The following is a 27,628-nucleotide window of genomic DNA, read 5'->3' on the forward strand; positions in this document are numbered from 1 at the left end:
GCTCTAGTCCCTTTTCTGGTGTATAGGCCTAGGTGCCTCATGTATCGCTACATACACAGCCATCATATCCACAGAGCCTCAGGGTGTCTGAGCCTTTCAGAAGGGGTGGTGGGAATGGGACGGGCCAGTGGGCAGCCTCTGGGGCTCCAGAGATGGGAAGATGGTGTAGGATGAGGGTGGGGTAGGGAGAGGACTCAGGTCTTGGCCAACTTTTTCCTCTTTTTTTTCCTTCCTTTCTTCTTTCCTTCCTTTCTTTCCTTAAGACAGGGTTTCTTGGGGCTGGAGAGATGGCTCAGAGGTTAAGAGCACTGGCTGTTCTTCTAGAGGTCCTGAGTTCAATTTCCAGCAATCACAAGGTGGCTCACAACCATTTGTAATGAGATCTGGTGCCCTCTTCTGGCCTACAGGGATACACGCAAACAGAACACTGTATATACTAAATAAATAAATCTTTAAAAAAAAAAAAAAAAAAAAAAAAAAAAAAGACAGCGTTTCTGTGTAGCCCTTGGCTATCCTGGAACTTACTCTTGTAGACCAGGCTGGTCTTGGAACTCAAGAGAGTCACCTGCCTCTGCCTCCCAAGAACTGGAGTTAAAGGTGTGAACCATCATGCCTGGTTTCCTTCTTTATTTTGGTCCGGGTGCAGAGTGTCCCCCTTCCCCACTACTCCCAGGTTTCCCATTCCTCGACCCTTCTGCCGCCTCACTCCATCTCTGGTCTTCTTCCCTCCATCCCAGAAGAGGCTGAGAAGCATCCTGAGCTGCTGCAGATTGATCTCCTCAGCTCCCAAGCCACTGCAGATGGGTAGTGATCATCCCATCCTGCTGGGTATGCAAGAGAGAGAACACATTTACAGTCAAAAAGGCTGCAGAAGGGGTTTTGCCTTGGTGGGGGTTGAAAGCACTTGGATTGTCTCAAATTTGTGGTCCCAAATTATCACAATACTCAAGAAAGTTCTCATGAGAAAAAAAAAAGTTTTATGCTGTGTATTTTCTATGAACTTCAATTTATGCAGCTTTAAGGCTCAACTGTATGAGATCTCATCTCCTCCTCCTCCTCCTCCTCCTCCTCCTCCTCCTCCTCCTCCTCTTCCTTCTTTTTTGAGGCAAGGTCTCACTCCACAGCCGTGGCTTGGAACTCATTATGTAGCTAAGGGTAGCCTTGACCCCCTGATCCTCCTGCCTCTACCTCCCAAGTACTGGGATCACAGGCATGCACCGCAAGCCTGGTTCCCTCCCCACCCCCTCAACCTCTTGAAAACATTCTTTTGTTTTCAAAGCAATGGTGACAGTTGCTGGCGACTGCTGTGTTCTGTGTCTTCACTTGGCAAAGCCCAACTTTACAAGTCAGTTTTTAAGTTTTGAGGAAATTTGGGTAGAAGCCCTGCAACAGGGTGGATCTGTCCAAGGCTTTTGAATCAATCCATCAAGCCACCAATCAGTCTGTCCATCCGTACATACTTCTGTCATGTAGGCACTGTTGCTCTCGTGATGACATTTTCATCTGGGATTGCCAGTAGCCTAGCCCTATCAATGGGAAGGAGTGTGGGTGGGGTCTTAACAGGGGCAGTGTAAATGAATCCCAGAAGGTACAGGTGAGATCGGGGCACTCAGGAGAGGATGCCTGGCCTGAGCTCCCTTTACATACAGGTGGATCTGGGTCCTGACATTCTTGGTGTCACTAAACTGCTGGTGTCTGTTTTTACCTCTGAGGCCTGTAGCTGAGGTGAGGAAGCTGATGGTGGGAAGGCACATACAAAGGATGGTGCTAAGCCTGGGGAAATGAGCAGGTATCTGGGCTTCACTCCGCCTGGCCTGAGGGAGCCCTGAGCTAGGAGTTCCCCTGAGTGTGATATGGATGTTTACCACAGCTCTAGGCATATCCCTAATCCTGGGGGGGGGGGGGGGGGGTTGCAGGGGGAGAGGAGCCTGTTTAAGGGCTGACTTGTGGCTGCTCTGGCTTAGGACCTCTGGCTCTGTGTAATTCACCCTCCCCAAGACTTGGCATCGAAAGGGGTCTCCAGGCCAGTTCTAGGGAGTGGAAACGTGGGCAGGTCCTGGGTTTCCACATTTTCTGTGGACTCTCAGAACACACCAGGTCTATGTCATAGAGTGACTCCTACCTGAGCATCTCAGGATGTTTTCATCAAGTCTATACCTAGGTAGACGTGCCTGGCTTCAGGGTCCACTGGGGCAAGATGGCCCCCGAGTGTCACACTTTGAGAGTAACCAACAGATTTATTCCTCGGCACTTCAGCTTGAGCTTCTGCCTGGATTCCTCCCAAGGTAGAGCACCCCTTCCTCCACCAGCCTCCTCCTCAGCTGCCTCCACCTCAAGTCCTTTGTGGAGGGGTCCAGACTAAGCCCACCTCCCCTGCCGGCCCGATGATAGCCTGTTCCATTGTATTTCCAGCCTTTCCATGTTTGGGGCCAGTGAATTAATAAGGAAAACTCCTTAGCTGAGATCCCATGGCTTCTTTGTGCCTTGGCCTGTACATACGTACCTATCCAATGGCCTCTCGTGGAGTAAAGAGGGATCCCTGTCTCATCTGACTCATCAATGCCTTCCAGCCCCAGACTTCAACCTAAAAGCTGAGCACGAAGAAGTCCCAGACGTCTGAACCAATCTCTTTCCCAAGCTGTTTTTGCTTGAATACCTCTGGTAACAGGGATCCCATCCTTTCTTGAGGCAGCTGTGCATGGATAGCTCTCTAGGGTAGGGTAGAAATCTGTCCAATACCCCCCAGACCCACTCCTGTTCTCTGAAACCGGGTCTCCGGAACCATTTCTCCTCTCTCCCCAGTGGTCCTTGAGGCTGAGCCCATTTCTGCTGTTTGGTAGGCTGAAAACGCGCTCTAGAATAGATATGGCCCTGTGCAACACAACTGGTTCTGTTGGATTGTAGTTTGGTAAGGCCCAGGGCAGGACCCCTGATAATTGTCCTAGCACTCACTCCAGGAGCGGGAGACAAAGGCTGGTTCTGACTTATGGAGGTGTCCCTGAGGTTCTCTATGGGGAAGGTGGACCAGAGAGGGGTGAACAGAAGAGGAGGTGGTATGATGGGATGGTGACTGGACCCACGCAGTGCATAAGTGCAGGTGCAGGTTTTGGTGGATAGACCCTGTCTGTCTCTCTCAGAGTTCTATCCAGACCGTCAGTGGGTCTCGGTTAACCAGACAGACAAGCACTGGGAACTTTTGAGGGACCCCTTTTAGACTCTGAGCTTGGAGTTGGAGGAGGTTGGGGAGGCGACAGATGCTTTGAAATGTGCAGAATAATAAAGCAAGGAATGTCTGAGCTCAGGGGAAAAAATAACCCGCCCCGCTGGGCCTCCCACCAGGCTGGGTGTAATGAATTAAGCAGAGAGGCACGTTTCATGTGGGGGTGTGAGTTGGGGGAGGCAAGAAGGCGTCTAATGAGAAACAGGGTCTTGGGTGGAAATACCACAAGCTATGGTTCTGGACCATCTGACCAGACCCTTGGGACTGCCTTAGCTTCCAGAGTCTCCCTCTTTATTTTTCTAGGTCGGTACTTTTGGAGTTGGGTGTTGTCCCAACCTCAAGCTGACATCTGACCCTGAGCTATGTCTTCTTGCTGCTACAGACCCCAAAGGCCAGAAAGGGGGCACCTCCCTCTTCTATCAACATACATTGAGCTCCGACTGGATGCCTCAGTTATACAGGAGCCAACACTGACCCCTACTGGACTGATCTAATGTACAGCTCCACTCACTGGCCTCTGGTGAGCCCACCCAGAGGCCCTGGTACCTCCTGTTTCCAGTCTCCACAGAGTCCCTCCCTCTAACTAGGTCTTCACAAATCCCTCTTGCCCGTGTTGTGACCCCTAGCCTCAGCCTACATCTCTTCTGCCTCCTTGTCCCAGGACTGCCATGTTATCTGCTCCCAGATGCATTTCTGCCTTCCCATTTCTGGGAGTAGCTGGGGTGATGTGACTTCTTCATGATTTTACAAGGCACTCCTAACTCTCTAGGAAACTTTAGGTTCCCTCAACATGGCGCCCACAGTCAGGTCTTGGGTCTTGCTTCTGTTCCCTTTTCTGCTTGCTGGCCGCCTTCCCAGGACTGTGTTCCCAGGCTAGCCCTTCCCTCCCCTGGTCCCAGCTGCCAGGGTCATGGCTAAACTGTAAGAAGGGTAAATTCTTAGTAAGAAGGTTTGAGGGGATGGAGTCGCTCGGTGCTGTTCTGGGGCTCTCCAAGGATTCTCTCTTCATTGTTTCTTTCAGCTTGGGTTGGCACTCCCGCTATTTATTTCTCTTTTATTTTAATTTTATTATTGTTAGTTTTTTGAGACAGGGTCTCACTGTTTATCCTTGGCTGTTCTGGAACTCACTGAGTAGATCAGGTTGGCCCCAAACTCACAGAGATCCACTTGCCTCCATCTCCTGGGTGCTGGGATCACAGGTGTGCACCACCACCACCTGGATTATTTATTTCTCTTGAAACAGCATCTCAAGGAGCAGAGGCTGGCCTCCATCTTGCTATATAGCAGAGGCTGGAATGCCTTATCCTCCTGCCTGTGCATCCTGAGTGCTGGGATCATAAGCCTGGGCCACCATGCTCAGCCTCCCACTTTATTTTTAAGAAGTCTGGGGCTGGGATTTGGAACTGCTTGGAATATTCTCTCCATCATCCCTTCTCTCCTCCATCCACTTTAATTAAAACCACTTTTAAAAAAACACATGTTAATTAAAAAGCAAACATGTTTTGCTAAGTAATTTGGAAGCTCTGGTTATACAAACCATTCCAGCTTAAAAAAAAATCCCTCCCCCAGCTTGTACCAGTGACTTAGGCGCCGAGGACCCGCATACCTACTGTGGGTGGTCACTCCTTTATAGTCTGTGTACCCCATGGGTCAGAGCAGGGTAGCCTCTGTATCTCACATGTGGGGACCTGAAGGACCAGAGCAGCTAGAGAGCACAACCTTGTGCAGTAGTGTGCATGGGGAACCTGGGGCCAATGAGGAAGGTGATAGTCAGGGCTACTAGGAACCCCGAATGCTCAGAGGCACCAGCCTCTACACTTCATGTGCTCATCCGTCTGTCATGACTTCTGGCCATGAGATTCCTAGGACCTGACACCTTTTAAAGCCTGAGCAGCAATCTCAGGCGCCCCACTGCAAATAGCCCAGACCCCCTTAAGGTACAGGGCTCAGCGACCTTTAGCTCTGCTGTTCTGTTTGTGGCAGGGGTTAGGGACGTCTTACCCAGAGGCTTTTCCTAGCCTAATCACCACCTTGCACTCTGCCCAGTGGCGTCTCCAACTCAGAACGGGAGTGCTTCCCTTGTGTGTGAGAGAATCCATATGCAGATGCGTCATTTCCCTATGTGATCTAGTGGGCCACTGCTAACCATGACCCTAATGTCATGTTCTGAAGTGGAGAGTTCTTGCGGGTTAGAGGAAGGTCAGATGAAGCAGTGACTAAGAAAATTCTGTTTGTGTCCTGAATATGGAGGTGGGTCCTAGGCGTTGTGGGTCACCTGGGCTGGCCTGGACCTTCAGCACTCATGCAGGGAGGAGTGGGTAATTGAGGTCATCCATCTCTTCTATGCTCCTGGCTGCTTTTTCCAAATAAAACCAGAGGAGAAAGCGCTGCCAGGGAGGGGTGCGACTTATCCCACAGGCAGTTGCTCCCTTGGTGAGACACACACAGTCTCACATCCCAACAACTCACGGTGGGCAGCAGCGACACATGCTGGTGGCTGGCTCTCAAGGCTCAGTCTAACTGGGCGCCTGCCAGCGACACACACTGCAGTTTCTCCCGCTGAACACCCACAGCCCGGAGGAGCAGCGGCTGCAGCGCTGAGCTCCCCGGGCTCTCGGCGCGGCGCTTCTGTGTGGAGTCCGCTTCGCAGAGGCTGGGAAACCGCAGTGGGGCGGGTCGCGATGAGCTCACGCCGCCGCCCGCCAAGCAGCGCAGCACTAACCAGCTCCAGATGCGGCGAGCGCGGGCCTCTGGCGCCCCCTGCAGGGCCTCGTGCGCCTGGCGGGCCCTGGCCGCGCAACTCCACCGGAGGGCCGGGTGTCATCTCCGCTTTTCCTCTCCGTCTGTCGGCTGCCTGAGTTCCACCCGCGCGAGTCACGAGCCCTCGCTGCCCGGTGGAGCCTCCGGTTGCGGGTGACCGGACCCTCGTGTTCCCTGGCCGTCCGATCGGGTCCTGAAGCTCTCCCCGCGCCTGGCGGTCCCGGCCCTGCCCTGCCCTGCCCGCTTTTGCTCCTCTTGGCACAAACACTCGGGTTTCTACTGGGAAAGCAGCGGGGGCCTGACCACCGCCTGTTTTTAATAAGCAGCTGGTATTTCCCCGAAATCGCCGGCCCTGGCTGACCTCATGGGGATGACGGCTGGCGGCCTGCCAAGGGGCGGGAGCCGGCTCCCGGGTGAGCCCCTGACGCCTGGTTTTGCAGAGACATTGGCCGGGAGGCGGGGCTCTGGCTACTCACATGGGCCCTGCTGCCCGCTCGTCCAAAAATCTGCCGGTGTGTGTGTCTACTGTGTGTACCCCGGGCCAGGAGCCCTGCTGGGGATCGTCGTTCAAATCCCGCCTTATTTGTGATCCTGGTGATTCTCGGCAATTGTTCCCTCTGCTGCAGGGTGGGACATGTGGGGGTTAGAGGGACCAACGTGGAAAGAGGAGATGGACCTCAGGAACGTTCTAGCAGGCATCAAAAGGGGCCCAGAGACAGGCATGGGAGCAAGGGCAGGATGGGGGGAGAGTTGGGGCGTTGTCATCTGCCTAGCAAGTAATGGCAACAGAGTGCCCCAGCTGGCAAAGTGCTTAAGTAGGGAAGGATGGATCATCATAGGGGATTGTGGGACCCCAAAGGCTAGGGAAAGGCAAGGGCAGACTTTCTGGAAGAGGGGCAGTTAGACAAAACATGGAGAACAGGGAGCATGAAGAATCGTAATTTAGGTGAAAGGGGTAGGGGAACCCCATCAGGGCCAAGGGGTACTAGATATCCAGCAGGACTGTGAAACACCATGAAATAACGGACCTGAGGCCAGAAACCTCGTCTGTGGTGGTGGACAAAGTTTCAGAGCCAGAGGGGGACACATGGTCCAGTGAGGCGAGGAATGGAGCTCTGGGGGCAGAGAAAGCAGAGAGACAGGGTGCGGAAGGCAGGGGGTGTTGGGACTATGGAAATGAGCAAAAGCAGAAGAGACAAAACCATTTGTTTCATGAAGTTAGGTGAGGGGGGAACTTACAGGCCAGAAGGACGGCTAATACACACAGGAGCTTAAGAGTTTATAGTAGTTCTGGGGAGGTGGCTGCTGCTTTCCCAGAGGACCTGAGTTCGGTTCCCAGAACCCAAGTTGGGCGGCTCACAACTTCCTGTAACTGCCGACTCCAGAAGGTCTGAGCCCTCTTGTGGCCTCTGAGGGCACTACATGTACGTGCAAGTACACATACACAAATAAATTACATGTCAGATCGTGTGAAGGACCACACGGAAAATGAGAGTTGATAGGACAATTGGGAAAGGAAGGGTGGGGCATGGATATAGTTTTCTTCGTTTTGGGGAGCAGCTGGGGAGGGTGGTTCCCCCCCCCAGACTGGGTTTCTCTGTGTAGCCCTGGCTGACCTGGAACTCACTCTGACAAGGCCATCCTTGAACCCAGAGATTCTTCTTTGAGGGTGGGGATGGAATCTTGCTATTCAGACCAATCTGAGCCCTGAATTCACCATAATCCTTCTGCCTCTGGCTTCTGAGCAATGTCAGGCCCATGCCACCAAGCCTGGTTATTTACTTAAAGACAGGGTCTCCTGTAACCCAGACTGGCCTGTAATTTAAGATCCCCCAGCCTCAGCCTCCCTAGTGCTGGGATAAGCCACTGATCCACCCAGGGGAGCACAGCTTTTGAGGGTGCCTAAGGAAGGCCTCACTGAAGAGGCAGCATCAGACCTGGCCCCACTGCCACTTAGCTGAAATGATTTTTATGGAACATTTGTAATTAATTTAATGGTAGGGAACACTTTGATGTTATCCTCTTTAAAAAAATTCCATTCTTTTTCTTAGCAGACCTCTGTAGGCCAAACAAAACAACACAATACAAAAGCTCAGATCTTATTATATTTTGAATTTAATCAGAAAAATGTTATGGAGAAATTAGGGTTTTTCCCCCCTGGTGTATGTAAAAGCCTACATTTTAGTCTTAATTTTCTTCCTTTGCCCACAAAGTCTAAAATACTATCTGGCTGTTTACAGAAAAAGTTTACATATTATGGCCAGGAGAAGAGGAAGAGAATTGCATGGATATCTGGGGTCAAAAGGTCAATGCAAAGGCTCAGAGTCAGGAGTGAGTGAGGCCAGAGCCCTGTGAGGGGGAGGGTGGTCAGAACAGGGGAACCCAGTTACAGGACAAAGTCTTGGCTCTTGGAAGAGTATGTGGCTCTATTAATGGAACAGCTTTCCTAATTTGTTATTGCCTCTGTTTGTATTTTGTCTGTATGCTGATTTCTTTCTCCAGCCTTCTTGATTTAAAATTTTAAAGAGTTTTATTATTTTTTCTGCTCAGTTCCCTTGCATTTGTTTTAGAAGATTATATCTTCCTCAAATTGTATGTTTTGCTTCCTGCCTATATATAACGTCTTTTAAGTGATTTTATTTATTTATTTATTTGCTTTTTTCAAGACAGGGTTTCTCTGTGTAGTTTTGGTGCCTGTCCTGGATCTCGCTCTGTAGACCAGGCTGGCCTCGAACTCACAGAGATCCACTTGGCTCTGCCTCTTGAGTCCTGGGATTAAAGGCATGTGTCACCACCGCTGCCCAGCTGCTTTATTTTATTTTTATTTATGTGTTTATGTGTTTGTGTGTGTGTGTGTGTGTGTGTGTGTGTGTGTGTGTGTGTGTGAGTACAGGTGCCCACAGAGGCCAGAAGAGGATGGATGTTGAATCCCCACAGGTGATGGAAAGCTGCTTGGTGTGGGTGCTGGGAACTGAACTCAGGACCTCTGGAAGTAAAGCCAGTGGTCTTAAACCACGGAGCTGTCTCTCCAGCTCTATCTAATTCCTTTCCTTTCCTCTCTGCACTCCCCACCCACCACCTCCTGACTTGGTTCTCTTGACCTTCCTCTCCTCTCCTCTTCCTTCTTTCCTGGCTCCATTCTTTCCTCTCCCCTTTCCTCTTTTCTCTTCCATTCCCTTTCTGAGTCTTCTTCCTTTTCCTGATAGTTTTTGTTTGCAAAAGAGTCAGCATGAAAATGGTCTTCATTATGGAGCCATGCCGGCTTTCCTGGGACAAGGAAAGGAGAGGCCAGGCTTCCACATGGGGTTGGGGACACAGTGGCCACAAATAAACTGCAACCCCAGCACTCTGGGGGCCTGAAGTCACCACCCTCAGATATTGTTAGTTTTCTGTTGCAGCTCCAACAACTGACTACAAACTGGGTGAACTGAGACAATGTGGTTATTCTACAGTTCTGCAGCCAAACTCTGTCAAACCCAGGTGTTGCCAGGGTCTGTTCCTTCCAGAGGGCTCAGAGAAGATGTTCCCTGGCCTTTTCTAGCATGGAAAGGTCCTGCATGCCTGGCTGGTGGACCTCCACTTTCTGTCTTCAAAGCCAGCAGTGTGGTAGCTCCTAAGCAGCCTTCAGAAGTCACATCTACAGGTAGTAATGATGCTCCACCCTGTTGGGGCTCACCTAGATGATCCACGCTATCTCCTCCCTGCAAAGTCTCTTTTACAACGTAAGGTAATATATATTCCCAGTTTGGAGGATATAAACACTAAACACAAGTGTGTATTTGAGTCGTGTGTGTGTGTGTGTGTGTGTGTGTGTGTGTGTGTGCACGTATGTGTTCAAGGCCTTGTGCAAAGGTTAGAGTCCATGATGGCAGAGGAGAGCATAGTGGCAGGTGGCTGGAGCAGTAGCTGAGAGCTCGTATCTCACAAGCAGGAGGTATGGGAATGGCACCCTCCCCCAGTGAGGCCACACCTCCTAATCCTTCCTAAGCAGTGCCACCAACAGCAGACCTCCTGGGGGTTGTTCTCATTCAAGCCACCACCGTACCCCAGGCTGGCGTGCAACCTGCGGTGTTCCTGCCTCAGCGTCCGAGTAACTGGCATCACCATGCACATTTCAGTTCTTTGCAGGTATCTGCCTGAAACTGAGACTACTGCATCACATAGTAATATAGTACTGTGTTTAACCTACTGACTTCCACAGCTGCTGGCATTTTACATTCCCCTTTCTTCACATCCTTTCTGACACTGTTCTTTCTTTTTAACATATGTGGCATATAAACTGTCCAGTGGCTTTCCCCTCTACAAGAGGTGATGGTTTTAAACAGTTTTCTTTAAAGCCAGTCATAAGATATATAAATACATATAATGTTATGTTAATTTATCTATCTATCTATCTATCTATCTATCTATCTATCTATACATACATATATATTCCTTCTGAAACTTGGTGTAATCCTGTAACCCTAGCACTCAGGAGCCTGAGGCAGGAGGATCTCAAGTTCCAGGCCAGCCTAGGCTACATAGTGAGACCCAGTCCAAAGCACAAACAAAGACGCACACACAATAGCAAACCCCTTCACCTACATTATCTTTGTCACTGTTCTTGCCTGTCCGTTTGTTTATTTTGGAGACAGAATCTTTGGGGATGCAGACCTGGCTGACTTAGTATTTATTATGGAGCTCAGGTTGACTGTGAACTCCTATTTCAAGCTTCCCAGTTAAGGGATTACAGGTATGTGCTACCAACGCCTTCTTAAATCGTCTATTTGAAATAATCAAAAATGAATGAAAGAAAGAGGGAAAAACCAAGTTCCTTCTGAGGTTGGAAAAAGGGAAAGAGTATAAAATATTGTTATTGATATTTTAACTGCATTTTTCAACTTAGGACAATATTGACAAAACAGCAACCCGGCAATCCTCCTATCCCAGCCTCTTGAGGGCTGGGATTACAGGCATGCACCACACAGCCGCTTCCAACCTTTCATTTGGGACAACCAAAAAAAGAAAGAAAAAAAAACAAGTTCCCTCTGAGGTTGGAAAAAGTGAGCGAGTGTGAGAATACTCAGTTATTGATATTTTAACTGCATGTTCGTTCAACTTAAGGTAATATTGACTAAAGCCCTGATGTCAAGAGTGTTCATGTTACTCCTGCTAGCAGACTTTTGTTCGTTTTTGTGTCATGTACTTCCAAAATTTATGATTTTTTTTTTTGAGACAGGATCTCATGTAAGCCCAGGCTGTCCTAGAGCTTTTGTGTAACTAAGGATGGCCTTGAATTCCAGATCCTTCTACCTCCACCTCCCAACAAAGGTTATGAAATTTAAACTATTATTTTTAGATAATCATAGAAGACTGACTGTAATCTTTTTCTTTTTCCCAGTAGAAACCTCTGTACTATGTGTGTGAGCTGGAGGAAGGAGGGCATGTGCAGGCTGAAGAATGAAAGGAGGCTGAGGAGAGGCCCGGGGAAGCTAGCCTGCGCACCGATGGAGTCTGGGGGTGCTGGCTGACTTCTGGCCTGCACGCTTCCGCTGATATCGCCTTCCAATGGATGTCTAACCTCCATCACCTCCAGTCACCGAGACCACCTCTGAGAGCTCTGCCTTGCTCAGAACTAAAACAGTTCCTGTTGGTCCCCTGCCCTGGACCTACGGCATTCTGGATTAGCTCTGTTCTCAGTTGCAGCCAAATCTGATGTGTGAACAATAAATCATGTCTAATGCCTTCGCAGCTGAAGAAGCAAAAAACATCATAATGTGGATAAATGTTTCAAACAATGAGTGCGTGATTAAAACAGAACAGAACAAACAAAGAGAGAACCTCTGGTGAGGGGAAAGAAAACAACCCAGAGGCGTTTGGACCGCCTCGTTTAGAAACTACTCTCTCAGTGGACAATAACTGAAAGATGGCAGGATGGGTTCCCAGGATGCTGATCCTCAACCAATCTGAGTGCACAGTGAGCACAATGTTATCTTCCCACAGGCAAGGTTTTTCCAGTTTTTCCTTCTTACACTTCTTTATTTTGTGTGTAGGTGGTAGGGACTGGTGTGAACGTGCCTCCATGTGAAGGTCAGAGCACAGCCTGTAGGAATTTGTTCTCACTTTCCACCATGTGACTCCCAGGGACTTAACTCAGGTCATCAGCCTTGGCAGCAGGTGTCTCTACCCATTGAGCTAGCTCTTCAGCCCCTATATGCAATTAAAAATCATGGCTGGGCCGAGGAGGCACATGCCTTTAATCCCAGCACTAGGGAGGCAGAGGTGGGTGGATCTCTGTGAGTTCGAGGCCAGCCTGGTCTACAGAGTAAGTTCCAGGACAGCCACCAAAACTACACAGAGAAACTGTCTCAGAAAAACCAAAAAAGAAGGAGGAGAGGAAGAAGGAGGAGGAGGAGGAGGGGGAGGAGGAGGAGGAAAGAATAGTCCAGGGGCTGAGAGATGGCTCAGCAGTTGAGAGCACTTACTGCTCCCAAGCACCCACACAGTGGCTCACAACTATTTATAGCTTGAGTTCCAAGGTATCTGATGACCCCTTCTGGCCTCCACTGACACCAGACACACACAGTGGACAGACATATATGTAAGCAAAACACATATACACATAAGATTTTTTTTTTTTTTTTGGTTTTTCGAGACAGGGTTTCTCTGTGTAGCTTTGTGCCTTTCCTGGATCTCGCTCAAGATTTTTTTTTTAAGATTTATTTATTTATTTATTATGTATACAGTGTTCTGCCTGCATGCCTGAAGAGGGCATCATATCCCATTATAGATGGTTGTGAGCCACCATGTAGTTGCTGGGAACTGAACTCAGGACCTCTGGAAGAGTAGCCAGTGCTCCCAACCTCTGAGCCCCCTAAAGATCTTTTGTTTTTTTAAAGGAATTAAAGAAGAACACAGCCCATTCTTTGCAGCTCTTTTTGGCTTCAGTAAGGATGTTTGGGGGCTGGGGAGAGCGAGGCCACGAGTTTGACCACCAGAACCTGTGTGAAAGACAGTTAGTCACAGTGACAAGCTGGTCATCTCAGCCCTGGGGAGGCGGATCAAGAGCACCCCAGGTGCTTGGTGGCCAGTCGGTACAGTCTGCTTGGTGAACTCCAGGAAGGAATGGCACTCGAGATTGTGGGCATACCCACACCCGAACACAGCCGCATACAAGATGCTTGGGTCTTTCATTTCTTTAGTCCTGAAACTTCCTTTTTCCATTTATTTTGTGTTCTTATTATCTCATCTTTGAAACTTCTAGTTATTATCATTATTTCGTTTTTTAAAGACAGGGCCCCTCTGTATAGCCCTGGCTTTCTTGAAATGCACTATGTAGACCAGGCTGGACTCTAATTCACAGAGAGTCCCCTGCCTCTGCCTCCTGAGTGCTGGGATTAAAGGTGTGCACCACCATGCCCTTCACACTTTCTAGTATTTAATGAATGTGGTCCTATTCCTAGCAGGGCTTATGGGATTTCCCTTTCTGTTTTAGAATTTTTATTTCTTCTTAGTCCTCTCTCTCTCTCTCTCTCTCTCTCTCTCTCTCTCTCTCTCTCTCTCGGTTTCCTGTAGTACAGGCTGGCCTTGAACCTGCTATGTTGCTGAGGCTGGTCTTGAACTGCTGGTTCTCCTCTTTCATCCTCCCAAGTGCTGGAAACACAGTTGGGAGCCACTACTCCTGGCCCAGGGTCTTGCTTCCTTCTGTTCCGGCTGTCCTCTGCCTTTCTGTGCTGTTTTTCTAACTGTTTTCTGTATTTTTGGTGCATCAGTTCCTCTGCCTTCCTCGTATTTGCTTAGGTTTTGGCTCGCCTTTTCTAACTGGCTTCCCTCCACTCATCTGAGAGCTGTTTGTTCTGCCTTTCCTAGTTGTGGTTTCAATGCTGGGTATTTTCTGTTTTCTTAAATATCTTTATTGGGATATAATTCACATATCACACAACTCACTCATTTCAAGTGTGCATTCCAATGGCTTTTGTATGTTCCCAGAGTTGAGCAACTATGACCACAGCACATTTTAGAACAGTTTCAGCACCCAAGAAAGAAACTCTAGGACCGTTAGTAATCACTCCCAACTTCTCACTGTCCCCACCCACCTACCTTTCCTGGTCACTATCCTGACAGTCAATGTCTATTTATGTCTCTTTGTGTTTGTCTAGTTTGGGATTTCTTTCTCCGTACTTTTTGACTATAATTATAAATCTTTTAGCCTATTTCTTTCTTTCTCTGCCTCCCTCACTAGCACCCACACCTCTGATGACCATTGTTCTGTTCTTCTAGGAGAGATCTTGTTTACTTACTTACTTACTTACTTACTTACTTACTTACTTACTTACTTGATTATTCTTTTTGGGAAACAGTGTCTTTCATGTAGCCACATCTGGCCTTGAATTCAAGACCCCCTGCCTCTACCTCCTGTGTGCTGTATCATAGGTGTAACAAAGTCTGGCCTTTGTGTGTTTTCAGGTAAGGGCTCTCAACTCAGTATGTAGCAAATGACCATGACCTTCTGTCTCTACCTCTTGAGTGTTTACATGATTACAGGCATGTCCCACTACTTGTGGTTTTATGCCATGCTAGGGACCAAACTTCCTGCATGCTAGGCAAGCACTCTACCAACCATGCTGCATATCCAGATCCCTTCCTTGTTTTTGACAAAGGGTCCAACTCCATAGCAGAGGCTGCTTTGGGTCTCACGCTACAGCCTAAACTGGCCTCCAACTCGTGGAAATCTTCCCATCTCTGCCTCCCAAATGCTGGAGTTATAATCATGAACTACTACACCTGACTTGGTTTTCTACTGCATTTATTGATTTAGTGAGGTGTTTGGAGACCCCCTTCCCTTTCGAGTGCTGGGATTACAGGTGCCTGGCTTCAATGGCTGCTGTTAGAATTGACCTTTGCCTTCAGCCTTGTGCAGTTTGATTATGATGCATTATTATGTAGAGGACCTCTTTGGACTGAATACATCAGGGGCCTGTAAATGTCTTGTATCTGGATGCTGTTTGGGTTCCCATCAAGATTTGGGGAGTTTTCAGCTACTGTTTTGTTAAATAAGTGTTCTTTCTTTATCATCCTCTAACTCCCATAACGTGCATAATCTGCCCAGTTGTTTAAGACAGTTCACTCTGTGTGTGTGTGTGTGTGTGTGTGTGTGTGTGTGTGTGTGTGTGTGCACGCGCACACACACACACACATGACCTCCAGAAGCTGGAGGTCGACCTTGGTGTCATTCATCAGGGGCTATCCACTTAGTTTGTTGAGACAGGATCCCTTATTGGCCTGGAGCCCACCATTTAGAGTCATTGGCCAGTGAGTCCCAGGGATCTGTCTGTCTCCCCAGTGTTGGGATTACAATGTGTGCTGCCGTGTTAATTTTCTTTTGAGACGGGTTCTGTTGATGGAACTCTGGCTTTTCAAACACTTTACTAACTAAGCCATTTCCTCAGCCCCTCCCTCCTCTTTTTCTTGAGATAGGTCTTACTGTCTACCCCAGGCTGGTCTGGCACTCATTACTATAGACCAGGCTGACCTTCTTCCTCCGGCTTCCTCCTGAGTGCTGAGATTGTAGGTATGTGCACCATACCAAGATTCCCTCTGGATTATGCCACAGACCTTTTTTCACATTCAGAAAGTCTTTCTTCTGCTTGACCTCATCTGTGCTGAAATTCTTGGATTTCTCTGTGTGTTTGTGGTTATTTAACTCATTGAATCTTCAGCTCCAGTATTTTCCCTTGGTTCATTTTCATGATATCTATCTCTTAACTCTGATGAAATAGATTGTTCTCCTGATTACATTGAGCCACCTGTTTGCATTTTCTACACTTTGCTGAATTTCTTGAAGATAATTATTTTAAATTTCTTTTGAGGTAATTCATTAATTTCCTTTGTACTGGAGTTAGTTATTGGGGACTTTGGTGGTTCCTTGGTGACATGTTGACTTGATGTCTCATTCTGTGTCTCTGCACTGATATTGCATCTTTAGTGGAACAGCTGGCTCTTTTGGTTTCTGTATCAACTTTGATAGGGAAACCTTTTGCCTGCGGATGGATCCTGGGATAGCATCCTCCTGGCGGCAAGCATTAGCTTTGAGCAATGATGTGGCTCTGCTCTTTTCCGCTGTAAGCCACATCAGCAACGCTCGAACGTGCCATAGTTTAGACTGTCAGAGTTTGTGATGGTGGCAGTACAGTCTTCAGAGGAGCAAGATGCAGGGCTTCTTCACGTGTTCAGTGGGTATGTGGTGGGTCCACTAGGGGCACAGACTCACTGTGTTTCACTGGGAATAGGATGCACCATGGGCTCACGTGCCAGGGTGATTCCCCGGGCCTAGGCTCTGAGTATCTAGGGTCAGGACACTGTAACTTACATGAGCGTGGTGCAGTGATGGGAACATCTCACAGACAGAGAAATGTGGTGTGAGTGGATTGTGGAATAGAATGCTCTCTACCAGTGACTCTGATGTCAAGATGACATTCTGCTAGCCATGGTGGTCTTGTCTTTATTTAATACCAGCATTTGGGAGGCAGAGGCAGGCAGATCTCTATGAGTTTGAGGCCAGCCTGGTCTACATAGTGAGTTCCAGGACAAAGAAGGTTACACAGAGAGACCCTGTCTCAAAAAGAAAGCAAACAAACAAACAAAAACATCAACAAGGGGTTGGGGATTTAGCTCAGTGGTAGAGCACTTGCCTAGCAAGCACAAGGCCCTGGGTTCGGTCCTCAGCTCCACATACAAACAACAACAACAACAACAAACCAAACAACAACAAACCAAACAACAACAACTAAAAAAAAATGAGGGTAATGGAGGAAAGAAAGACAAATTACCATGTTTTCTCTTTTAGGCCGAATCTTGATTTAAACAGATTTACACAGAGGACACGAAAACAAAAGAGTGGCTATTGGATGAGGAGGGTTGGAAGGAGATCAGCAAGAAACAGGAAGAAGGGGTGGAGGAGAGCAGTGTGGTGAGAAGATCGAAGCACAGTGCTGCCCATGCATGAAAGTATCAGAGCAAATGAAACCAGCTCTTCTCTATGCTAGCGAAAACATTTGAAAAAGAAATACAATATTTTTCTTTTTGTTATTATTTCTTTTGTTTTTGAGACAGGTCTCACTATGTAGCTCTGGCTGTCCTGGCACTCCTGGACCAGGCTGGCCTCGAACTCACAGAGATCTGCCTGCCTCTGCCTTCCGAGGGCTGGGATTACAGGCATGTGCACCACCACCGCCCGGCCCTTTTTGTTTTTTGTTTGTGTGTGATGAACACTAGGCACCTCCAATCAGTTAGCTTTTCCTCCCTTCCTCCCTCCCTCCCTCCCTCCATCCCTCCTTCCCTCCCTCTCTCCCCTCCTTATGGTGCCCGGGTCTTCCACATGGCAGGCAAGTGCTTCACCTCTGAACTGCACTCCCAGCTTTGAGTATGCCTTTTCTGTAGTGGAAAGCATTGAGAAAATCAAATGGGACTGTGGTTGCTATGGTTACTCTCCTAAGTACAGGTTTCAAAGTCTTCTAATTTTATTATTATTATTATTATTATTATTATGATGCTGATGATGATGCTGCTGATGATGCTGATGATGATGTTGGAGGGTGAAGAGCGATTGAGGTTTTGTGTGTGTGTCTCTTTTCTTTCCAGTGACTGGCTTTCTCTTTGTGCCTGTGCCTCTGAAGGATTGTCTCTCTACAACTGTTTTCGTAAGCCGCTCTGCCAGCAGAAGATTGCTATTACTTGTTCCTGGACACTTGCTGGTGTGTGTGTGTGTGTGTGTGTGTGTGTGTGTGTGTGTGTGTGTGCACTTCTAAGAGCCTCCCCCTTTAAGCGGGGACATGTTTGGGACAGATCAGGATGGGTCTCCTGGCATAGGTTATCCTGTGTTAGGTGTGGTTATCCACTACCATATACGTTGACCCATGTCCCCAGAGTCAGTTTCTGACCCTCCTCCCTCTTAGTACATGGCTCTCTTTGGGGCAGGGGATGAAAAAGGCAGCAGACGGCTCAGACTGATTTCATTCCTTTTGCACAGTGTTTGACTTCCGCTCACCTCCCCTAAACCACATTGTAAGCAAGGCTTTCTTTGGGCCTTTGCCCTGCCTCTAATCTTTCTCATAAACACTTGATGGCAATTTATGAAGAAAGGTCTAGGAAAAGGTGCAAATTTACTTTGGATCTGTAGCTCCTGGAAGTTTTAAAGTCTCACAGTAGGTCACACTGTTATATTAAGATAATTCCCTGGGCCAGAGATACAGGGTATATATAGCTCAGCAGAGGAGAGCACTGGCCTAGCACACATGAGGCACTAGGTTCAAACCTCAGTATATACACATACACGTACATGCGTGTGTGTGCGCGCGCGCGTGTGTGCGTGTGTGTGTGTGTGTGTGTGTGTGTGTGTGTGTGTGTACAAGAGTATGTGTGGAATCCATAGGAAAGCTCTTTGGAGTGTGTTCTCCTGCAAGTGTGGGTTCTGGGATTACAGGTGGTAGGATTTGTGCAGCAAGTACCCCACCTCTAAGCTGTTTGACTGACTGGGGATCTCTAATCTTAACCTCTTGGATTAAAAGTTTCTATGATTTTTAACCTTACACTTAAAAGGTTCTGAGGTATTTTCACGTTTCTTACAACTGTGCCATGGATGTACTTGAAATAAGATAGAGTGTTTAATCTTGGCTGCTTCAGTTTCGACACAGATTAACAGCCTTATGAGAATTCTTACATGAAAGTCAAGGCCTTGGTGGGGGACAGTGAGGACAATTTAAATGGGGCACAGCTGGCCTCTTAGCCACGTTGAATCTCCTGTGCTGACGGAAGCAGTCAGCCTCATTGACTCGTTTGTCAGCTCTTGCCTTCTTCTTCTTCTTTTTTTTATCTAAAGTATTTGTTCAGGTAGAGAAAATGAGTGTTAGCATTTGGTGAGTAGAATTTTAGGTGTTTCTTTATGCTTATGTCCAATAGAAGGTGAACATGTTGACTAGTTGGTCAATTTAGGTAGAAAGAAAGTTCACAGTTTAAAAATCATAAGAATAAAATAATATTCTTAAAAATATGAAATTATTTTATTAATTACTTATAATTAACAAAAATATAATTTTTACTACATGTAATTCATTTATTGCATATATTAACAAAATATTAAAGCTAGTTTAGTTTATTTCAAATTCAATACATTTATTTATTGTATTACTTTATTATTATTTGTACATGTGCGTGTGCTTGCGCATGTGCACACAGGCATCACTGTGCACATGTCAAGGACAGAGGACAACTTGCAATAGTTGGGTCCTGAGGATCAAAACTCAGGGCATGAGGGTTGGCCTTGAACGCATGGATAGGCGGAGTCTCAGTGGCCCTTGCTTCACTTAAATAAAAAGGAAGAACTTTAAATAAAGGGTGTTAATCTATCCTGGTAAAGTTACTGAGCTTTGAGAGATGAGAAATACCACTAGAGGCATTTGGTATGAAAAACAAATAACAAGGAATATGTAAGGTAGGAAAAAAAAAAACCAGCTAGCTCTCAACATCTTATACTAGAAAATGCTAGAAAACTATTTTAAAAGATCCAAATGTATAAAAACATGAAATAACATTGTGCCTATTATCTAAGACTAAAAAGTTAGCAAGTGGACATTCTCAAACACTTAAGGACCTGGAGGAATATAATATCCATAAGCTCTCTGGAGGAGAGGAATAAAATTCATCTGACAAATGGTGAATCAAAACAAATAATTTAAAACCAGAGAGACCACAGAACCTGCTTAATTACTGAACTAACACATAGGAATTGCATTCACACAAAAAATGAAACTTTTACAAAATAAAGACATTATAAACCACAAGAATCAGGAGTTTGGGAAGAAATATACTGTTAGAGCACTCCCCTGTTGAACTGTCATGTGCAGATGAGCTGATTCTGCCTAAAGTTCAGTGTATTAACTCTTGCTGTCTTTCATATTTTGCCCCTTTCACCTGGAAATATTTCTTAAAGCTCTTGCCTTCTTTAGCTTTACTTGAAGAAGGTGGACAGTTTTGCACCGGTGTCACTTCAGTCCTCACTGTCGCTGGACCCAATGACTACGTCAGCTCCCAGCATGCTGCAGGAGAGGTGCAAGGCAGGAGGGGAAACTTCCTTACAAAGGGAGTTTACATGGGTTTTAAGCAGCTATACGTGAGCCCAAACTAGGAGTATGCCTACCAGAAACTCGGTTTGTGGGTTCACACCTTCCTAGTTGTTTTAAACCTAAGCTGAACAGTAGCCCACACTTGGGCACCAAACACAAAATGTCTGAAGTTCCTTACTGGGCTGTCATTGTAGATCAGTTAGTTGGTAAGAGTGCTTGTCTAGCATGTATGAAGCCCTGTGTTTGTTTTTGTCTCCCTGCATAAACTTGGTGTGGTGGTACACGCCTGTAGTCTCTGTACTTGGGACGTGGAGGCAGGAGGATGTGAAGGTCTATGTCATTTTTGGTTATATAGAAAGTCAAGAGGTGTCGACAGAGTTTTCTGTCTAGACTGTTGATCAGCTCTGCCCTGACAGCTGCTCCCCAAATAACCACATGAGACTTAATATTAATTATAAATGCTTGGCAGACAGCTTAGGCTTGTTTTTAGCTAGCTCTTTAGCTACCTTAAATCAACCCATTTCTATTAATCTATGTGCTGCCCCAATGCTATGGGATGTCTTTCTGTATGCTGTGAATATGTGTGGCTTCCATTGAGTAATAAATAAAGTGGTTTTGGCCTATGGCAAGAAAGCTTACAGTCATACAGGAAATCCAAGCAGAGATACAGACAGAAGAGCCAAGTAAAGAGAGACTCAAGTCCGCTGCTGAAGGATCAAAAAGATTTCAGCAGACCAGTAATGCCACGGCCATGTGGCAACAATAGATTCATAGAAATGGGTTAATTTAAGATGAAAGAGCTATCTAGCAAGAGGCTGAAGCCATAGGCCATATAGTTTGTAATGAATATTAAGCATCTGTGTGATTATTTTATAAGCGGCTGTAGGACTGTGGTGGGAGAGACCTGTCTGTACTGTGGGGCCAGGCAGGACTGGAGAAACATCTGCCTACATCCCAAGGCTCATTTACCTTATGTATGTATTTCCTATCCTGCTTGCTCTGTGTCTCATGGCATCCCCTCTGACTACACCCTCCTTCCCAGTGTTCTCTTTGCCCCCAAAATCCTGCCTAGCTGTCAGCCAGTCAGCTTCTTTAACAATGAGAGCAACACAGTTGCTTCAACAGTATCTTCACAGTGTAGAGGATTATTCTACAGCAAAGAGGCTTCTCTGCATACATAAGACCCTGTAAGAAAGGATTGACTGGCAGGCATCTTTGGTGGTGGCTAATTTAAAATTTTGTTTTGTTTTGTTTTGTGTGTCTGAGTGTTTTGTATGTGCATGCCTGGAGCCCACAGAGGCCAGAAGAGGGCGCTGGATCCTCTGGAACAGGAGCTAGGAATGGTGTGTGTGAGTCATCATGTGGGTGCTGGTAATTGAATTCCAGTCCTCTGCAAGAGCATCGAGTGCTCTTAAGCATTGAGCCATCTCTCCAGACCTGGACATTGCTAATTTTGTTTCATCTTGTCCTATGACTGAGAATAGCCTACACGTCTAGGTATGGTGAATGAATCTCGGTTTGAGGTGTCTTTTTGGAGATGGAGGGCTCACCTTCTTATTCCCAGAGTCCCGTCCTTACCAGTTCCACACCAGGCTCTGCAGGAAGTGCGGGTCCTGAAGTGGGAGGTCTCCATCAAAGATGTTTGTCCCCTGTGTCCCAGGCGGGACTCTGGGTGTGCACAGTGTGGGGTGAAGATCTGAATGCAGGTCACATTTTCCACCCAGGAAGCCACGACCCTCCCTTGATGCCTCTGGCGCGCTGGCACCTCCCTATGAGGAGCCCGTTTCTCCGACAGAACCGAGGGCGTCCACGCGAGCCTGGGGAGCGGGTGCCACTTCGGGAGAGGGGCGGTGGCCTACGCGGTGGCATGGCGTCCGGAGGGGGCTCCGTGGGCCTCATAACCTGCCTGCTGCTGCTTCAGTCGGAGTTCTGCGAGGCTTGGGAGGCTGCCACTGTACCCTCTACTTCCGATTTCTCCGCAGGGCACAGTGAGACCCCAAGGGTGAAACCACCGCCACCCACGCAGGTGCTGGTGACCAAGGTGGCCCGTCAGGACCAATCCTCTGCTTTCAAGCCGTTTGCCTTAGGTAACTTGTGAAGGGGTGTCTGTGAGGGGTGGCGGGGGACTGGGTCAGAGTGGGAGCAAGTGACAGGCTGAGTCCGAGGGACACGGGTGAAGCCCAGGCCACTGGTGGGTAGTCTGATCGCCTTGCCTGTGGCTTCTGAGGGCAATGTGACTGCCGTGGGGGTGGGGGTGGGGTGACACCGGAGCATCGAGGGTATGGAGTGCCCCAGATGTCAACAGGACGCGCATAGCCTCCTTCTTGGCTGCCTTTGGGTCCGCTCTGCGGAAGCGCTGGCATGAACACTTAATTCGTCTGAGTTCTTCCCAAATTGTCCTCACTCAGGGTGCGGCCAACGCCTCACGAAGATCATGGGAGGCATGGACGCGGAAGAGGGAAAGTGGCCCTGGCAGGTGAGCCTTCGGGTCAGACACATGCACATCTGCGGAGCCTCCCTCATCAGCGCCGAGTGGGTGCTGACGGCAGCCCACTGCATTTTCAGGTGAGGAGAGGTGAGTGTTGAGGGGGGGGGGTGCTGCTGTCCTTATCTACCTCTCTGATAAAGCAGCAACATCCCCAAACCGAGACACCCAAAAAGGGTGTCATGCTATGATCATCTTGTTACTAGAAATACTTCGGGTGGGGCACAGGTGAAACAGTTATGGGATCAGTACCGTGTTTTGGTAGTAGAGACAACGTTTGATAGTGGCAAAAGAGGTCGGGGCCATGCTGAGACAGGAAAGAGAGGAAAGGGTACAAGGGAGCTTTGAAGGCTCAGGTGACTGAGGCAACATGACTTCTTTCCCACAGCCGAATCCAGTACAATGTCAAGATGGGCGATCGGAGCGTCCACCGCCAAAACACAAGTGTGGTGATTCCTATCCAGCGCATCATTGTCCACCCCCAGTTCACATCAGCTATTGTCGTTAAAAATGATATCGCCCTTCTCAAGCTCCAACAGCCCGTGAATTTCACCTCTCATATTTACCCTGTCTGCATCCCTTCAGAGACTTTTGTTGTGAATGCTGGGACCAAGTGCTGGGTGACAGGATGGGGTAAACCAGACCCAGGTGGTAAGATCTGGTGCTCAGGAGGAAGCACGGCCTTATTCCTAAAGGAGACACAAAGGATAATGAGCGGGACAGAAAAGGAAGGCTGACTACCTGGCATGGGCTGGTGGGCAGTTTGGTGAGCTTAGGTGATACCAGTGTTGTGTTGAGGTCCTTCTCAGTAACCAGCCCAAATATCTGATGACAGCCAAAGAAATGCACCTCTCCTGGGAACCAGAATTATGTCACGTCTGCTTTTGCAGTTTTGTGGGGACATGTGCTGAGTGATTGTGGCTAGGTGCAATGCAGTTCTCCTGGGTGGATTTTCAGATTTACTTTAAGTGCATGAGTGTTTTGCCTGCATGTCTGTGCAGCCAACACCTGCCTGGTGCCCACAGAGGTCAAAAGAGGGTGTCAGATCCTCTGGAACTGGAGTTATAGGTTGTTGTGAGCCTCCATGTGAGTGCTGAGGGAACTGAACCCTGGTCCTCTACAAGAACAAATGCTCTTCGCCAGGGAGTGGTGGCACACGCCTTTAATCCCAGCACTTGGGAGGCAGAGCCAGGCAGATTTCTGTGAGTTCGAGGCCAGCCTGGTCTACAGAGTGAGTTGCAGGACAGCCAGGGCTATACAGAGAAATTCTGTCTCAAAAAACAAAACAAAACAAAACAAAAAAAAGAAACTCTTAATTGCTCAGCTATCTGTCACTCTCTAGCACCTTGGGTGAATTTTTGCTCATGAAATAATGAGCTGCTTGTTAGTTTCTCAATAGAGATGCCTATCTAGGTAGTTAGGGAGTTCCTTCTGCCTAGAGGAATTAGGAGAGCCAGAAGGCTTCTGTTGGTATGGTTCTTATACATGAGAAGAAGTCACATGTGACCTTTAGGGTTCTATCTCTCTAAGAGCCTGTGATTATGTTCTAGAGAGTGAATAAAGTTGGTTGGGAATGATGTTACATGCAGAAGTATGGACAGTTTGAGACTAGTCTGATTTACATAAAGATCCCAGTCTTACCAACAAACAAACAAACAAAATAACATAAAAGAAAGATGTGTAGGATGTCCTGTCACTATTACTACTGACATTCAGTAACATGCTCAGTGGGTTCTCATTTCTTAGGCCTCTAAGGCCTTGCCTCCCTTTCAGAAACATCATCCTTCTACTGTCTTAGTTTTGCCTTTTTTAAGTGCTAGGAATTGGACCCAGGCCTTCAAACGTGCCAGGGAGGGCTCTAGTACTAACAGTCTTCACAGCCCTTTCTGCCTTTTTTTTTTTTTTTTTTTTTGAGCTGAGGATCGAACCCAGGGCCTTGCGCTTGCTAGGCAAGTGCTCTACCACTGAGCTAAATCCCCAACCCTGCTTTTTGTTTTGAGACAGAGTCTAGCTAAGTTGCCCAAGGTGGCCTTGAACTCACTCTGTAGCTCAGGCAGGCCTTACACTTGAGAGCCTTCTGCCTTGACCTCCCATGGACTTACTGACCTGTGCCATTAGGCCCTGCTCAGTTTTGCCGGTTACCCAGTCCTCTCCCTATGACAGTTTTGAGTCTCAGTTTATCCCTCTGTCAAATGGGGACACTATTCACTTCCCCACCTTTGTCCAGGGGCATTCCTGGGTGCCGGAGTGCTTGCTCTCCATGGTGAAGACTAATACACTGCTGATCTTCTTCATTAGCACCAAACATTCCAACAACAGTTCTCCAGGAGGTGGACCAGGATATCATCCATTATTCGGAATGTAATAGGATATTGAGGAAGGTTACATCATCTTCTCTTGATCTGGTCAAGAGTGGGATGATCTGTGGCTATAAAGAAAAAGGAAAGGATGCTTGCCAGGTGAGTTCATAAGCCCTTTTCTCAGTCTCAGATGGCAAGGCTGGAGTTATTTGCTACCTCTTTGACTCAAGAAAATTCATGGGGAAAGCCACGCTCCCTGTAGCTGCTGAAGCTAACCTTGCCTGATCTTTCTATGTAGCACAGAATGGCCTTAAACTTGAGATCTACTTGCATCAACCTCCCAAGCACTGAGATTACAGGGAGACACTACCTTATCCAGCTGGTCTGGTCCCTTCTAAAGGATGTAACCTTGCTGTGTAGGTTGCTGCGTAGGGTTCTTGTTTACATGTTGAAGTTGGTAATGGGTAGTCTAATAATGTTTTGCATTGAGTTTTCCCTATGTCTTAGTTAGGGTTTTTATTGCTGTGAAGAGACACCATGACCATGGCAACTCTTACAAAGAGAACATTTAATTGGGGTGGCTCACTTATAGTTTCAGAGGTTCAGTCTATTATCATCATGGCAGGGAGCATGGTGGCATGCAGGCAGACTTGGTGCTGGCTACAGCTTGGCTTGCAGGTAACAGGAAGTTGACTGAGACACTAGGCAGTATCCTGAGCATAGGAAACCTCAAAGCCTGCCCCCACAGTGACACACTTCCTCTAACAAGAACATACCCACTCCGACAAAGCCACACATTCTAATAGTGTCACACCCTGTGAGATTACAGGAGCCAATTACATTCAAACTACCACGTCCTCTGTGACAGTTGACAAAGGGACCATCAATCTGTATTAACTGCGTTAACCTGCATCACAACCTTGCAGCATAACATCATATCTTCCATGCCACTGTGAAAGGTGAAATCCAAAGAGAACTCAAGGTCCTCTTGTGAAATCTTTTTTGGAGACAGGGGGCAATTTGCTTAGGTGTTCAGAGGTCTGAGTGTGCTTCTTATGTTGGCCAAGTGTGTAATCTCAGGGGCTCATAAGGCTGAGATAGGAAGATCAAAAGTTCAAGGCCAAATAGGATACATAGTAAGTTTGAGGTGAGTCTTGGTTACACAGTGAGACCTTGTCTCCATGTCGGGCATTGGAGGTGAAGAACATGTTCACTGGACAAGAAACCCTAGGTTTGTTCCCCCAGACTGGAGGTGGGGGTGCTGGTGTTTTAAATGCCTGGAGAAGTAGGGATACGGTATCATATGTGGCCAAGTTTCTAGGGTGGCCAAGGCAGGTGTGAGAAGTGGTCAGATTTTCCTTTTAGCTCAGTGGTTCCCTTGGATGTGTGATACCAGGACTGTCTTCAGAGTGTAGGAAATGCCATTGAGTTCTGAGCAGAGAGAGTCTGGGGCAACTTAATCAGTGAGGGAAGTGTCTGAGGTCAAATTATCAATTCATGTTAGGTTAGGGGTGGTAAGAGATACTGAGGAAGCCCATGTGTTTCTCATTGATAGGATCTCTGTAGTGGATTTGGGAAAAGAATATGTATGAATGGACTCTATAATGTTGAAGAGTTTTGCTGTATAGGTTAAGAGCTTCAGAGGAAATTCAGGTTAAATGTAAGAAATTAGGAGCTACTACATAGAAGTGATGGAATTTATGGATGAAGTTAATGGAATTTAAAAAAAAAGATTTTTAAAATTTTTGTGTGTGAGTGTTTTGCTTGCATGTATGTGTATGCACCATGTACATGCAATGTCGCCAGAAGAGGGCGTAAGATCCTCTGGGACTGGAGTTATAAGTGATGTGGGTGTTCTCAACTAACCCAGGGTCCTCTGCAAAAGCAGCAAGTGTTCTTAACCATGGGGTTATCTCTCCAGCCCCTCAAAAGTAGAATTCAGTGATAAACACCACTGTGGCTTGAGAAATTACAATAATATGAGATGATATTACCATTTTCCCACTAACTTCTCAGGGTTCATATTTATATACCTAGTTCTGGCATTTGTGTATTAATAGCAGCTTGGGCCTGTCAATGATGCTTCTCTCTCTCTCTCTCTCTCCCCCCGTCTCTCTCTCTCTGTCTCTATCTCTTTCTATCTCTCTCTTCTGAGACAGTGTCTTGGTATGTAGCCAGGTTGCTTTGAACTCTCAAAATCCTCCTGCCTCACTCTCCTTAGGGCGGATACTCTAAGTGTATGCCACTGCACCTGGCTCTGGCTGGGCCTTTGGGGTGCCTGAGGAAACTCTGTATGGGCCTGTCTCCCTTATGTCTTCCAGTGCCACTGGCCTAATCCAAAGGGGGATCAATTCCATTTCTTTCTCTTTCTTCAGGGAGATTCTGGCGGCCCTTTGTCCTGTGAATTTAATGATAAATGGGTGCAAGTGGGAATTGTGAGCTGGGGCATCGGCTGTGGTCGTAAAGGACATCCTGGAGTTTATACAGACACTGTCTACTACAGCAAGTGGCTAACTGCGGTGGTGAACCAGGCCGCCTGTTTCTATCCGCTGGTCTTCCTCGTCTTGCTACTGTGTTTGCTGACCTCGTGACATCCTGTGGACATGGAGACTGCTGCGTCTCATCCCACCCTCCTTCTGAGCCTCTCCCTTTCCTTTCCAATGTCCTTTCTTCAAATTCCGTTTGGGATCCCTTGCCCTGGAGAGAGCCACAGTGAAACGTGTCAGGGATCTGAGACTTCACAGTGTTGTGGCTAGGTGCTCCA

General features: G+C 47.5%; 2 protein-coding genes across 2 annotated transcripts; one reads left to right on the forward strand and one right to left on the reverse strand.

Annotated features, from left to right (window-relative positions):
- Positions 1-658: 658 nt before the first annotated feature.
- LOC118587659 (collagen alpha-1(XI) chain-like) lies at positions 659-21,948 on the reverse strand. Its single transcript, XM_036193659.1, has 4 exons — positions 21,845-21,948; positions 7,009-7,095; positions 5,690-6,408; positions 659-821 (listed from the first exon to the last, which is right to left on the reverse strand). The coding sequence occupies exons 1-4, from the start codon at positions 21,946-21,948 to the stop codon at positions 703-705; spliced, it is 1,029 nt and encodes a 342-aa protein (XP_036049552.1). The 3' UTR covers positions 659-702.
- On the forward strand, positions 21,947-27,455 carry LOC118586637 (serine protease 42-like). The gene is made up of 5 exons (XM_036191740.1): positions 21,947-22,166; positions 22,488-22,644; positions 22,953-23,215; positions 24,863-25,023; positions 27,240-27,455. Exons 1-5 carry the CDS (start codon positions 21,947-21,949, stop codon positions 27,453-27,455), a joined length of 1,017 nt encoding a protein of 338 aa, XP_036047633.1.
- Positions 27,456-27,628: the final 173 nt, after the last annotated feature.

The sequence above is a fragment of the Onychomys torridus genome, chromosome 7 (assembly GCF_903995425.1).
Source record: "Onychomys torridus chromosome 7, mOncTor1.1, whole genome shotgun sequence".
Classification (NCBI taxonomy): Eukaryota; Metazoa; Chordata; class Mammalia; order Rodentia; family Cricetidae; genus Onychomys; species Onychomys torridus.